This window comes from Psammomys obesus, unplaced genomic scaffold, assembly GCF_907164565.1.
Source record: "Psammomys obesus unplaced genomic scaffold, mPsaObe1.curated_primary_1811, whole genome shotgun sequence".
Classification (NCBI taxonomy): domain Eukaryota; kingdom Metazoa; phylum Chordata; class Mammalia; order Rodentia; family Muridae; genus Psammomys; species Psammomys obesus.
In genome coordinates this window covers 26,131,665-26,144,723 of record NW_026596095.1, presented here as the reverse complement: position 1 = coordinate 26,144,723, position 13,059 = coordinate 26,131,665, and the positions used below count along the sequence as shown (strand labels likewise).

Here is a 13,059-nt window from a genome sequence, read left to right as displayed (position 1 = left end):
AATTTCCAAAGCAACCATTGCCACTCCATTCTTAGACCTAAGAATAGTATGGCTGTCTCACTAACTCAGAAAGTCTTCTCAGTTATCGAGTCGAAAGAATGGAAACATAGCCAAGGGTAAGATATGGAATTTGGATGCACCTTCTTTAGAACATTCTAGAATATTTTCTCTATATTTTAATTAAGCACAGTATATCTTAGTGATTAGGTACATGGTCCGTGTACTCAAATAGGTCTCAGTTAAAGTCTAGTTCTAGCACTTAAAGGTCACATGATCTAACACATGTTGTTTATCTTCTCTGATTCTTGAATTCTCTCACTAATAAAATAGGTTAACAATAGTCACTGAAAAGAGACTTGAAAGACTAAATGAGGTAATATATATAAAGCAAGAGACAGAATCTGACACATAAGAAGTCAATAGTTTTCTTATGGATTATTCCAAATAAAATGCTCCTTGGAGTTTTTCATATTAACTTTCCTTTCTTGAAAGGATAGCCTAGTATGAACTAGTACAATACTATATTAATGATGCTTGAGAACTCTTTCACTCTCACTTTCTCCCAAGTCTTACTATGTAATCCTGGAGGGCCTGGGAATCATTAAGTAGACCAGGCGGGTCTTGAACTCTCGGCAGTCCTCCCACCCCTGCCTCCCAAGTGCAGGAATCACAGGTGTGTACCACTGAACCAAGTTGTTGTTTGTTTTTACTTACTGGATGATATCATACTGTCCAGGACCAGGACCTGAATGTTTGATAATTTCTTGTCTTCCTGTACCAATGGCAAAATTTATACCTTTATATTTCAAGATTTCCTTAGGATAATCCTAAAAAGAAAGAATAAGAAAAAGAGCATGAGGCAAGTTGAGAGACATTAAATTTGACAGAGGTCTAAAAACATAGAGAGAATCCTCAGTCAAAAGAGTTGCACCAGTAAAATCAGGGCTCTTTAAGCTGGATTCTGTCCAATTTTCTCCCTGCTCAGCCAGGGTTCTCAGAATTGCCTCTAAAATTAGTCTATACCGAACCAATATGAACACTTTCCTCTTGATACTACACTGGGCAATTCAATCCCTTCAGGGCAATAAAGAGCAGCTCCACCTGGAAAGATGTATTATTTAGATAAAGGAAAAAATCTATTTAAAATTCATTAATTAAACAGATTGATATAGTACAAACACCACCAACAGATCTCAGGCAATTAATTACATGATATTTAAAAATGTGTTTGTGTAAAAATTTCTAGGAATAACAAGTGGTTAAAAAGAAATTAAACACTATGACAGTTCATGTCATTGCTAATATATGAGGACAGTGTAAGAATCAGTATCAGCTTAGAACACCCAAGACCAAGTTCTCAATACAAAGGAAATTTATTTGCTGCAGAAGGACAGAGGACAAGGAGTAAAAGACAAAGACAGGAGATAGAAGACAGGGGAGAAGGGAAGGGAACAAGGGAGAGAGGGATGGGCATTTATCACAGGGAAGGGAGGGACAAAAGACTACCTCTGGATAGAAAAAAAGACAGATGTGACACATAGGAAAATGGCCATTTATTAAGGTAAAAGGGGAAACCCTGTGTTAGGATGAGGTATTTAATTTTAATTGGACGTATTAATTAGGTGAGCCAAAGAGGGCTTTTCATTGCTGGACTTTTTTAATTTTTTATTAATTTTTTATTATTTTTTAATTTTTATTTTTTATATTAATTACAGTTTATTCACTTTGTATCCCAGCTGTAGCTCCCTCCCTCATTCCTTCCCAACCCCACCCTCCCTCCCTGATCTCCTCCCATGAAATCAGTGGCTTGCTCTTTGATCACCGCCCCTTGAGTGGGAAACAGCCTTGCCAGAGCACAGAGGAAGACAATGCAGCCAGTCTTGACGAGACCTGATAGGCTAGGGTCAGATGCAAGGGGAAGAGGACCTCCCCTATCAATGGACTTGGAGAGGGACTTCAATATTTTTATAGCTGGACCTTATTAATCAGCCCCAGGAGGAGGATGTAACCAAATAAAGAAAGAGACCTATATGGCTACCTCTAGGATTATAATCTAAGAGTTTTTAGCAAGGTAGAGAGAATGGGAGAGAAGGGCAAAGCCTGCCAGAGCCATGTTTGCCACACCTGGGCTGTCTAGAGTCCCTTTAGACAGGATCACTTTTGTTTGTTGTTTGTTTCTTTGTTTTGTTTTTTGAGACAGGATTTCTCTGTGTAGCAACCCCAGATGTCCTGGACTGTCTTTGTAGACCAGGCTGGCCTTGTACTCACAGAGATCCACTTGCCTCTGCCTCCCAAATGCTGGGATTAAAGGTGGACTATTCTTTTAATACAAAAGAAATTATTTATATCAGAAAAAAATCAACCAACATCTTCCCTCTAACATTAGTAAGAAAAGATGTCAAACTTATAAGCATGAACCACAAAAGGTTAAAGTTTCATCGGCAACTAAAACAAGAAAATAAAATGCAGTAAAAACAGTGGATTCCCTTCCAAGGGTTCTTCTCTCTTGTGATACATTCCTCTTTATGAAATTATTTAAGGATGATACAGACACTGCTCAGTGGCTAGGCTCAGAGGACCTGGGTTCAGTTCCCAGTACCCACATAGCAGCTCACAACCATCTGTAACTTCAGTTCCTGGGGATATAATACCTTCTTCTGGCCTCTGTGAGTACTGCACTCATGTGGTGCACATATAAAAAGCAGGCAAATATATAAAATAGAAATAAATAAATCCTATAAGAAATAAATTATTTAAGATTTTTTAACAAACCTGTTTTAACTGAAGGTTACTTATTGTTAGTTCATCTGAAAAGCTGTCAATGTAAAATATGGAGGGTGGTTGTTTTGTTATATGTTTATAGTGTCTTGCCTGCATGCATGTCTGTATACCACATGAATGTAGTGCTTGACAAGCTAGAACTAGAGTTGCAGACGATTGTGAGCTGCTATGTGGTTGCTGGGAATTAAACCTGGTTCCCATAAAAGAACAACCAGTGCTCTTAACCACAGATCCAACTCTCCAGCCCCTAAAATTTTTTAAATTGCCTTGAATTACTAGAACTACTACTCTATATTGAATAAAATCACTAATAATATATAGTTTAACTACATAAAACATTGTATCAAAGTTCTGGTTAACTTACTATTTAAACATAATGTAATAAACTCTCAATTGTCATTACAAACAATACCAGTGAAACAAATAGAAGTGTTGCCACCACAAAGCACAATTTCAGCTCAAACTCCCATCTCTTGCACCTCACCTAGTCTCTAAGAGTTGTATAAAATAGACTCAATCCTCGTTTAGAAAGACAGATGGGATGTGCATTGAACGTATGACAGGAGTCTACTGAGCACATTTGAAAGACTCTAACTAGCAGTGTTTTCAAAGCAAATACTCATGACCAAACCTTTGGCAGAGTACAGGGAATCAGAAGAAAGAAGGGGAGTTAGTCTGATGAGGAAAGAATAGGAGCTCCACAAGGACCAAATATATCTGGGCACAGGGTCTTTTCTGAGACTGACATGCAACCAAGGACCATGTATGAATATAACCTAGAACCTCTGCTCAGATGTAGCCTGTGGTAGCTCAGTAACCAATTGGTTTCCCATAGTGAGGGGAACAAGGACTATTTCTAACAGGAACTCAATGACTGGCTCTTTGGCCTCCCCACCCTCCAAGGGAGGAGCAGTCCTGTTAGGCCACAGAGGAGAGCTTTGCAGCCAATCCTGAAGATACCTGATAAAACAGGATCAGATGAATGGGGAGGAGGGCCCCCCTATCAGTGGACTTGGCAAGGGGCACGGTGGAGATGAGGGAAGGAGGGAGGGACTGGGAGGGAATGAGGGATCGGGACACGACTGGGATACAGAGTTAATAAAATGTAACTGATAAGAAAAAAATAAAATTTAAAAAAAAAAATAGACACAGGCCAGATACTGTAGGGAATTCCTCAAACATGTACCCACTGCATATGAAAAGAACTGCAGCTGAACTCTGTTAACATTTCAGAAAAACAGAAGCTGGAGATGATAGGACACTCTGGTAATGAACAGTTAGTGATTTCCAGTGTTCCAGGAAGGCAACATTCAAAAGCTTTGGGATGCTGAACCAAAATCCAAAAAGAAGCTGCAGCATCTGTACACAAGAGCTGAGCATGAAAAGAAATGGAGTCAACAGCTGTTACGTGATAGTTTCTTCTGAGATTAAAACCTTTCCCTTTGGAGAAAAACTTGTTAAAACATGGTATGTTAAAGGGGAGATAAAACAGCAGGGTGTCCTAAGAAGGAAGCTTATAAAGATGCAGGATATGAAAAGGCAAGAAAACCACAGGATATTCTAACATTCCTTTCTACAGGGAAGCTCATTAAGCTCATGAAGTAAACAACTCAACAGCTTTGGGAGGTCACTGAAATTCAGTATATCTGTTAGGTCCCACCTTTCCCAAGTGAATATAAGCAGTAAGGAGTGCTGAGAAACACTCTCAAACAAGCTGTGCTATCTTGAATAGACAGAGATGAGACAAACCACCTACGAGAAACAGAGAGTTGTAGAGCTGACTGGCAGAAGTCAGAGACCAGCAGAGTTGCATGGAAGAGGTTTAGTCAACTGACCTGCATGGGACACTCTCCAACCTGTTAAGCTGCCTTCTGGCTGGCTCAACTGCACTCCAGGTTTCCAGCTTTCATGAGCTGAACACATGCGGGATGGGCTTTTCGTGATACAACTAATTTTGAAATACTTTTACTCCTGCAGGTAATTCCTCACCCATACTCCTGTGAGTAACTCTATTGCTCTACCACATTAGACTTTAGTGGTATCTAAAGATTCAGTTATGTTTGGGGATGTTTCCCATCTAAAAGAGCAAAACACTTGGAAGATGAATATGAAAACAAACTCGCAGAATCAGTTAATCACGATGACCCAAATACTATGAAAATTTTAAAATCAAAGCAAGAGCAACTAAATACTATTTTCTGTTGTCTAAATTTGCATTCTTTGGTGTATTAATGCCTATACTTTGTGGCAGGAAAGAAAAAACAAACCTGTTTTATTATAATGGAAATGGGCTGAAAGCCTACTCCTTGAGCACTCGTTCTCATAGTATCAGAATATGCTATGCAAGCTTCCAGTGGAGAAAAGTACTACCCAGCCATAAAGCCTAACACAAAACCACAGCAATGGCCAGCCCAGAAATATCTCCAGTGGTGCAACAGTAACACTTTTATCCATCTAATTGGCCTTATGGCCCAACCACTAGGAAGGAATTAATTAATGCCTGGTACTGTAAACTTTGTCCAACCCTTCACTGGAGAAGTCATTGACCCTAGAGGAGACCTTTCTACTGGCATTTTTCATAACCAGTATTATTGCTAATTATATTACAAACGCTTTCCCTTATACCTGCAAGAAAGTATAGCTCTTACCCCCACCAAAACTTCATTTCAAAACAAATGAAAAGGAATACAGAGATCCTCGACTGTTCAAAAAGCAGAGAATAAATGTTTGTGGGGTTTCTAGCCCCAACTGATACATTTACAATACAACCCCTATATCTAAGGCTAAAGGAAAATACAGGAAGAAGGGTAGAAAGATGGTAAGTGTGAGGAACCAGAATACCTGCTACCAATAGGGCCTCCTAGACATGACAAAGAATCTACACTCACAAAATCTGAACAATAGTTATTCGAACAAAATCTGCATAATGACAACACAAGCTGACAAGCCAATGTGAACAAGGGAAATTCAACAAGGTCCCACCTCTAGATAAAGAGCTACAGGCAATAAATGCCTGATGAGAGAGGGAGAGACTGTTTTCTCCGGGGACAAGCCCCCTGATAGATACCCAGTCCCAACTGGTCTAAATACACTTACTCAACCAACAGTAAACTAAATGGATTCAGTAAGAAGACTGTGTGTGTGCATGTATGTGTGCATGTGTGTATGTGTGTGTATATAGAACAATAACAGAAAAAAATGGCATGGATTAGAGGAGTTAGTGGAACAGATAGGGAAGAAGTTAGAAGACAGAGAGGGAAGGGAGAAAATGATGTGACTATAATACTAGTGTATTAAATACTCAAAAACTAGAAGAAAAACATAACTTTTTATAATACTCATGAAAATTTTTCAAACTTGGTGGGGCACACCTTTAATCCCAGCATTTAGAAGGCAGAGATAAGTGAATCTTTATGAGTTAAACACCAACTAAAACTATGTAACCATAAGGATTTTCAATGCTTGCCGTTGCTCTGAATAATGACATGGAAACCTATTATATTTATTATAAGCTTAAGGCACTATACCTGGACTGATACTCAGCTATTCTATACAATACTGGACTGACCTACGTACCACCACATGGTCCATTACCTGCCATTTTAGTCTTGCTCTGGCACCTGCTTTTTCATCTGTGTCCCAATAACAACTCCCTTCTCGTCCCCACCTAAGACCTCTCTCTGTGCCCAGAAGTCCCACCTCCCTATCCTGCCCACCTATTGGCCTTTCAGCTCCTTATTTAGCCAATGAGAAGTTGATGAATAACAATGTTTACAAAATACTAAGACAGGAGATTCTTCATAATAATTACAATACGGAAGTCTGGCCTGGAATCAGATCTCTGCTAGAACAGAAATCAGCATTTGAACAAAATACAAGGAAAATCTTTACAGAGTGCACAAAAACATCACTCCAATGTTTCCTTCTTTTAGTCCAATAAAAGGCTCTTTCTCTAATATCAATAAACTATATAAAGAAGAACAAATATGAAAACTATCAGGTAAGAATTACATTTACAATGTCCAGTGCATTTGTATCTGGCAATCTTGGAGAAAGTACTCTACTCTATCCTATCTTGGTGGCATCAAAGTTCTATTCTTAATTCACTTTCTATCATAATTTGAATTAATCAAACTATAAATATTGCTTTAGACCTTAAAACATTTTCTTAAATCCTAAACAACTTAGGTTTAAATGTGAGACTATAACTATCTTGTCTTCAATCCCATCAGAGAGCTTAGAAGGATAAATATTACTTGAGTAAACAAGAAGTGCAGAGCAAGCAGCCTCAAAACTAGAAATGACAGAGGTTACTGGGTACCTGACCAGTCACCCAATGTTCCTATGCAACATTGGAACATCCATCTTCAGCACTCTGTCCCAGTACAAGATAGACCTTTCCGGGAAGCAGGAATTATGAAGGACTTGCCTACCTGGTCCTTGTAAAATTTGGCAGTCAACTTCTTCTATGTCCTGCTTGTTCACAGTTTGGACAGCATACTGTCAGCAGTTGAGGCAAGGGCATTTTTTTCACCCAGTAGCTAGCTTTGCCACATTTAAAGCAAACTCCATATGGAGGTTCTTCAATGCCCATTATTTTCTTTGAAGTAGTATAGTGATGCTGCCAGAACTGACATGTCTCATTGTCAAAAATCCTTTTATTGTTATAAAAAATCTCTAAATGTCATATTCTGTAGCTCTCTTAAGTATCTGAATACCATCTACTTATACTATGTCTGAATAGGCAAATATTGCTTGTTTCTAGTTATTTACTATCTATTCAACTTTAAAAATATCTATAGGAAACTAAATAAAGCTTATATTTATAATTAACTAAGCTAAGATGGCCACAAGTTTGACTGACTGATAACTAACTTGCATTTCTTAGCTATCCTAAACAGTATGCAATAGTAGCTTTCAGAAGAACTAGAACTTCACATTAAATTCTTAAGTGATTTGCCCAGGTGTAATGCCTTAAGCAAGAGTTGAAATATGTAAAGGTAATTAACTAACTAGAGTCTTTGAGAAATGACACTATGACACAAAACCTGAAGACCCACAGACAAGAATAAGACAGACAATATTGGAAAAAAATATTGGAGGGAATAAGACAGGGAATGAACCAAAAATTCAACAATCCACATCAGTAATAATTACAGAAGACTTCAGGAAGGGCTGTGAGGATGTAAATGGGAAACTGTCATACCTTGTTAATAAATACAACAGATGTTAGATTTTCATGTTTAAAAAAAAGAGCTGAAATATATAAACAGTATGTTGTAACATATATATCCTTAAATTTGTATCAATATACAATAATCTATACCAATGTAAAATATTTGGTTTATGTTCTTTAGGATTAAAGTAGATTTGTCTTATCATACCTCCTTTTTTATCCTTTTTATCCTTTTATTGTATACCTTCCATAAGAACACTATACCAACAGATGGCCTAAGACCTGAGGACAGTGTAACCAACAAGATTTATTGGCTATGCAGAGACAATTCTCAGTCTCAGAGCTGTTTTCAAGCAGAGGGATTAGCATATATATCACCTGTGTTGTTGTTTTGTTTTGTTGGTTTGTTATTTCATGCCTACAGTCAAGATTTTCAGGAGAAAACCCCTGGTCAAATCTAATCTTTATTAATTTTGAAGGAATCCAATGCAACACATTTCCTGATTTCCACTCCAAAGTTAAGATATCCTTAAAATAAATACATTGGTTTAGTTAGAAGCTTTTTCCATAATTCAATGTATCTCAGAAGCCGTTGTTTTCTCTTATTTACATTTAAAAATTTTAAGTCAATAAAGCATTATTTAATCTATCTCATGGAAATCCCATATGCCCCTTCTGTTCCATGATCATTTTCTTTAAAGTCTTGTTAGATCTCTACAATTGCTTGCCCTGTAGGACTGTAAGATATATTTATAACATTTTCTATGTTAAAATGTCTTTTTAAAAATGTACTTTACTGAGTATATATGTCAGAGCATCATCAGCTTCAATCTGTAAAAGCATCTTTATATATCTATCATCTCTAGTAAATGTGCAATCTCAGAAACATCCTTTTCAGAATTCAAGGCAAAAACTCATCGAAATTTTGAATATGTATCTATTGTGTTGTACACATATTTTAATTTTCCACACTCTACAAAATGAAGCATATAAGCTATTGTATTACATTGCTCTAAGGTGGCATTATTGAATAGAATATGTATTCTTAATTCAGAATGTCGTCCTTCATTTAGCAACTGATCCTTAACAATATAAATATAATTTCTAGTCTGATTATGCTGGTTTATAGCTGAAGGTTTTTTTTTATATTGCATCTCTATGGGATGCCATTCTGAAATTTCATTAAGCCTTTTTGTATTTCTCTTATTTGGAATTACTTTTTTTATTGTCACTGCAGGTTCCAGATAGGATTCCTTTGCAAATCCTTTATTCTGAATCAAAGGATTTCCCAAACTCTTTTTGATGGCCTCCACTCTAGTATTTAATTTTTCAGTCTTTTCCTTCTCTAAGTCTGTTTTCTTCTGATCTTCATTTAAAAGGATATATAAACTCGAAATCATTACTGAAAATATAATCATTTCTATGCTAATAAGAGAGACAAAATTATATAGGATCCAGATGCCCTCTATCATTGTATTCTCCATTTTTTAAATAGAAAATAGTTTCTTTCCTATTTTCTCTAACTCTCACTTTTTTTCAGAGACTTTATTATACACATTTACAGATCATTTTTACTTTTTTTTTCTTTCTCCTTTCTCTGAAGACTTTATTTTTCTTTCTGTCTCTTTTGGAGACTTTACTTTTATGTGCATTTATTTATCTCTCTTTTACCTCTTTTTTAACTTAATATCTTTTAATTTAATTTTCCCTAAACTCTTTTCCATCTTTACCTGGAATATTCTCTTTAATTTTACTTACCTCTCTCTTTGGGTACTTTTGTTGGCACGCCTTCTGCCCCACCAAGTTTCTCTGCCCTGCTCCTTCTGCATGGGTGCAGGCTTTTTACCCACAACACTGGCCAGTAGTTCCAGGCCCAGTGCCCTGTCCCACTGAGCTGGGCCAGCACCTCTGACTTCCACCCACTCTGGGAAAGTAATGCCAAAGGTTGCATCAGCAACTGAGATGCAGCTAGTCCCAAATGGTTTTTACCTGCTATCTGCAGCTATTTGCCAAAGAAACTACAGTCTTTGGGAAGTGTTTCACATGGTCTGCAGCACTTAGAAAGGCACTATTTTTTTTAATAAATATAAAGGTCTCCATGTCATTATTCAGAGCAAGGGCAAGTATAGAAAAACCTTACGGTTACAGACAACAAAGAGAGTTCCAGGACAGGCAGGACAACATTCTAAGACCTTTCTTAAAATAAAAAAGCACTGATATTAATCAGTGTTATTTTAGAGTCTCTTCTAATAAAGAATAATACCAAAAAGTGGGGAGGGAAATTTCCTAGCTGTGACAGATCACACTGGCTGAAATGGTCAGCAGAGAAGTCCAAGTGGCATGGACTGCAGGGTCTGCTTGAGCAGCAGCTCTCTTCAGGTACAATCAGGCTTATGCAGGAAGCACATAAGAGAGTCACCAAAGAAATTCTACAAAAGGTTTGAGGTCCTCTACCAAGATATAAAAAGACAGACACTGATGTCTGTTGTTATTTTTTGTTCCTGACATTTGCTAAAGCTTAGAAAATGTGTTGTTGTATAAATTTTAAAAAGTCATTTTTACTTCTGGAATGTTTTTAATATTACACATGGTTTCAATGTGCTTATCTTCACTGTGGGCGTTCAGCCTTAACACCATGAGCAATGGGTGAATCAGTCCCATAAAACATTGCATCAAAAGAAGATATATTGGTATTATAGTCATTACACGTAGGGTTTCCAATTGATATATGATGATGAATCTCAGCCTCTTATCAAGTCCTTGAAAGAAAAGTCTATGAACAAAAGTCTATGAAAGAGCTGTCTACCAAGCTCTGTAATACAGTGTGTGCATGTTTGTGTGTGTGTGTGTGTGTGTGTGTGTGTGTGTGTGTGTGTGTGTGTTTCCACACTGTGGGATTCCTAAGTATAGCAAAAATAATAATAATAATAATAATAATAATAATAATAAAACCAAACACAAAAAGAAAATAAGAAAGGTATCTAAAAGCTTTAAAATAAACAGAGTCACCTGAATTACTTTTCAAATTCTTCAAAATGTCCTACTGGCGCTGTACTTTCAAAAACTAATGCCTACTGTTTAGCTAAAAATTGGAGCTTTTACTTGAAAGTACATTAATTCTAACCAATTAAGGGAGATTATTTTCAAAACCCTTTGTAGATAATGGCAAACTCCATACATGTAAGGATAACTTTCACCTTTTACCTAGAGAGAAGTAATTGATGATGTCTCATTAGCATCATCCCTTTGCCGTTCTTAAAAAGGGTCACTCAAATCCAAGCTATCCAATACTATGACAGTTATTCTCATACCTAACATGACTCCTGAAAAACCTAGATTTGGACATGTATAGACATAGGATGAGCTGCATTGAAGGCAGGATGGAAGTCAAAATACATGGGAAGTCTGATGGTAGAAAATTCCCACTTACAATGTATTTTGTTTTTAATTAAAAATAAATCAGAATTTCATAATTATATATATGTGTCCTAAAAATAATCCAACCATACAGCCATGTTAACTATCTTATTTTATGTATTGTACATAGTACTATATCTAATATATTTACTCTAGCTTAGAGATTTGTAATAATAATAACAAAGCTTTTGTATCATAATTTTTAACCTTAAAAAACATAAGTCAGGTGTATTAACACATACCTTTAATCCCAGCAGGCAAGTCTCTGTAAAGTTGAAGCTATACTGATCTACACAGTTAAGTACCAACCCAACCAGGCCACACAGTAAGACCCAGTCTCAATGAAAAAAAAAAAAAAAAACACAGAAAAGAAAAGAAATCATGATGCTAATAATTACCTCCAGTGTTAAAGAGTCTAGGTCCTTAAATATGCCACAAGACACAAAAGCATTCTATTACTAAGCTACACACCTAATACATGTTACGTTTATGTAAGAATTATTTCAACACAATCTTGAGTAAAATATGTTCATGAGGAATTCTTCAAGTAACTTTATTTTACTGAAAATTTATGGTTCAACCTCTGATCAATTCAAGATACTTTATATATGGATATATACGGATGTATGTAAATAAACACACAGGCACACAAAATTTAAGACATTAGCAAAATCATTTTCCTGAAAGAACAACAAAAGGGAATTTACTGACACCATGTAAACTAACAACTACTTGGCTTTTAACTTCTAGAGTACTCAGATAAATGTTCAATCTCAAATTTAATTTGAAAGGCTTAAAAAACAGAAAACAGAATAAATTGATGCACACTTAATTCTCACATAAGTTTTTATGTTAAGAATTGTTCCCAATGCCAACTTCAAGGTCACTGTCACTGTGGAAAGTTATTAGCAAATAAAATATGACTTAATTGAAGCAAACTCAGCATGGAGCTGCAACACTTTAAGTGAATGCTGTAATAAAACTTGAAAAAGAATTACTAACTGCCATTCTGACCGACAATTAAATGAATGAAGAGGGGACTGTGTAACTTTCACCCCTCATCTTTCCATAATTAAATATGGAAATAGACTTGCGAAGAATTAAAAGTCTCGAGGTGCATCAGTTTAAGTGCTAATGGGCTACTCTGCAGCAGCTCCGAGGTCAGCATCATGGTTTCAGTTCCAACCTCCCTGTCGAGTCACAATCAAGAAATACATTTCTAGCTGTTATTTGGGAAAGAGAAAGGCTGTATTTTACCTTTCAAAATGTTATTCTAAATAAATTACATACAGAATTTCTCTGCAGATGAACTTAGCCGAAATATATCATTTGTTGGCTAGAGTGTTACAAAACAATTCTATGTTTAAGCTTTGCCATATATCTTCAATAAACATGATTCCTTCATTAAAAAAAGCCATAATAATTACCTATCTATTATATTATTTTGCTGTTTCATTATGTTCCCATCTGGACAGAGATTTCAAATACAGTATTATCCCCCAAAAGGTTGAAAAGGAGCTGCAAAAAATACTCAAAAATGTGGATGTGATTTGATTGAGCACTACAGTATCATTTGCACAGCAGGGTCAGGATCTTGTTTCCTGAAGAAACAGGAAAAAAATGGTAACTTCTGCTACCAAGCTTTGTACCCAGTCTCAAACCCAAGATGTAAATTTCACAAACTA

The 13,059-nt window shown here is 36.3% G+C and overlaps 1 protein-coding gene across 1 annotated transcript in view; it reads right to left on the bottom strand.

The window, feature by feature from the left end:
- The window catches only part of Stpg2 (sperm tail PG-rich repeat containing 2), a 588,931-nt gene that overhangs the window by 541,947 nt on the left and 33,925 nt on the right, over window positions 1–13,059 (bottom strand). Inside the window, exon 5 of the mRNA XM_055628088.1 lies at window positions 715–827. Coding sequence (XP_055484063.1) covers window positions 715–827 — 113 coding nt within the window. The remainder of the gene's footprint in view (window positions 1–714; window positions 828–13,059) is intronic.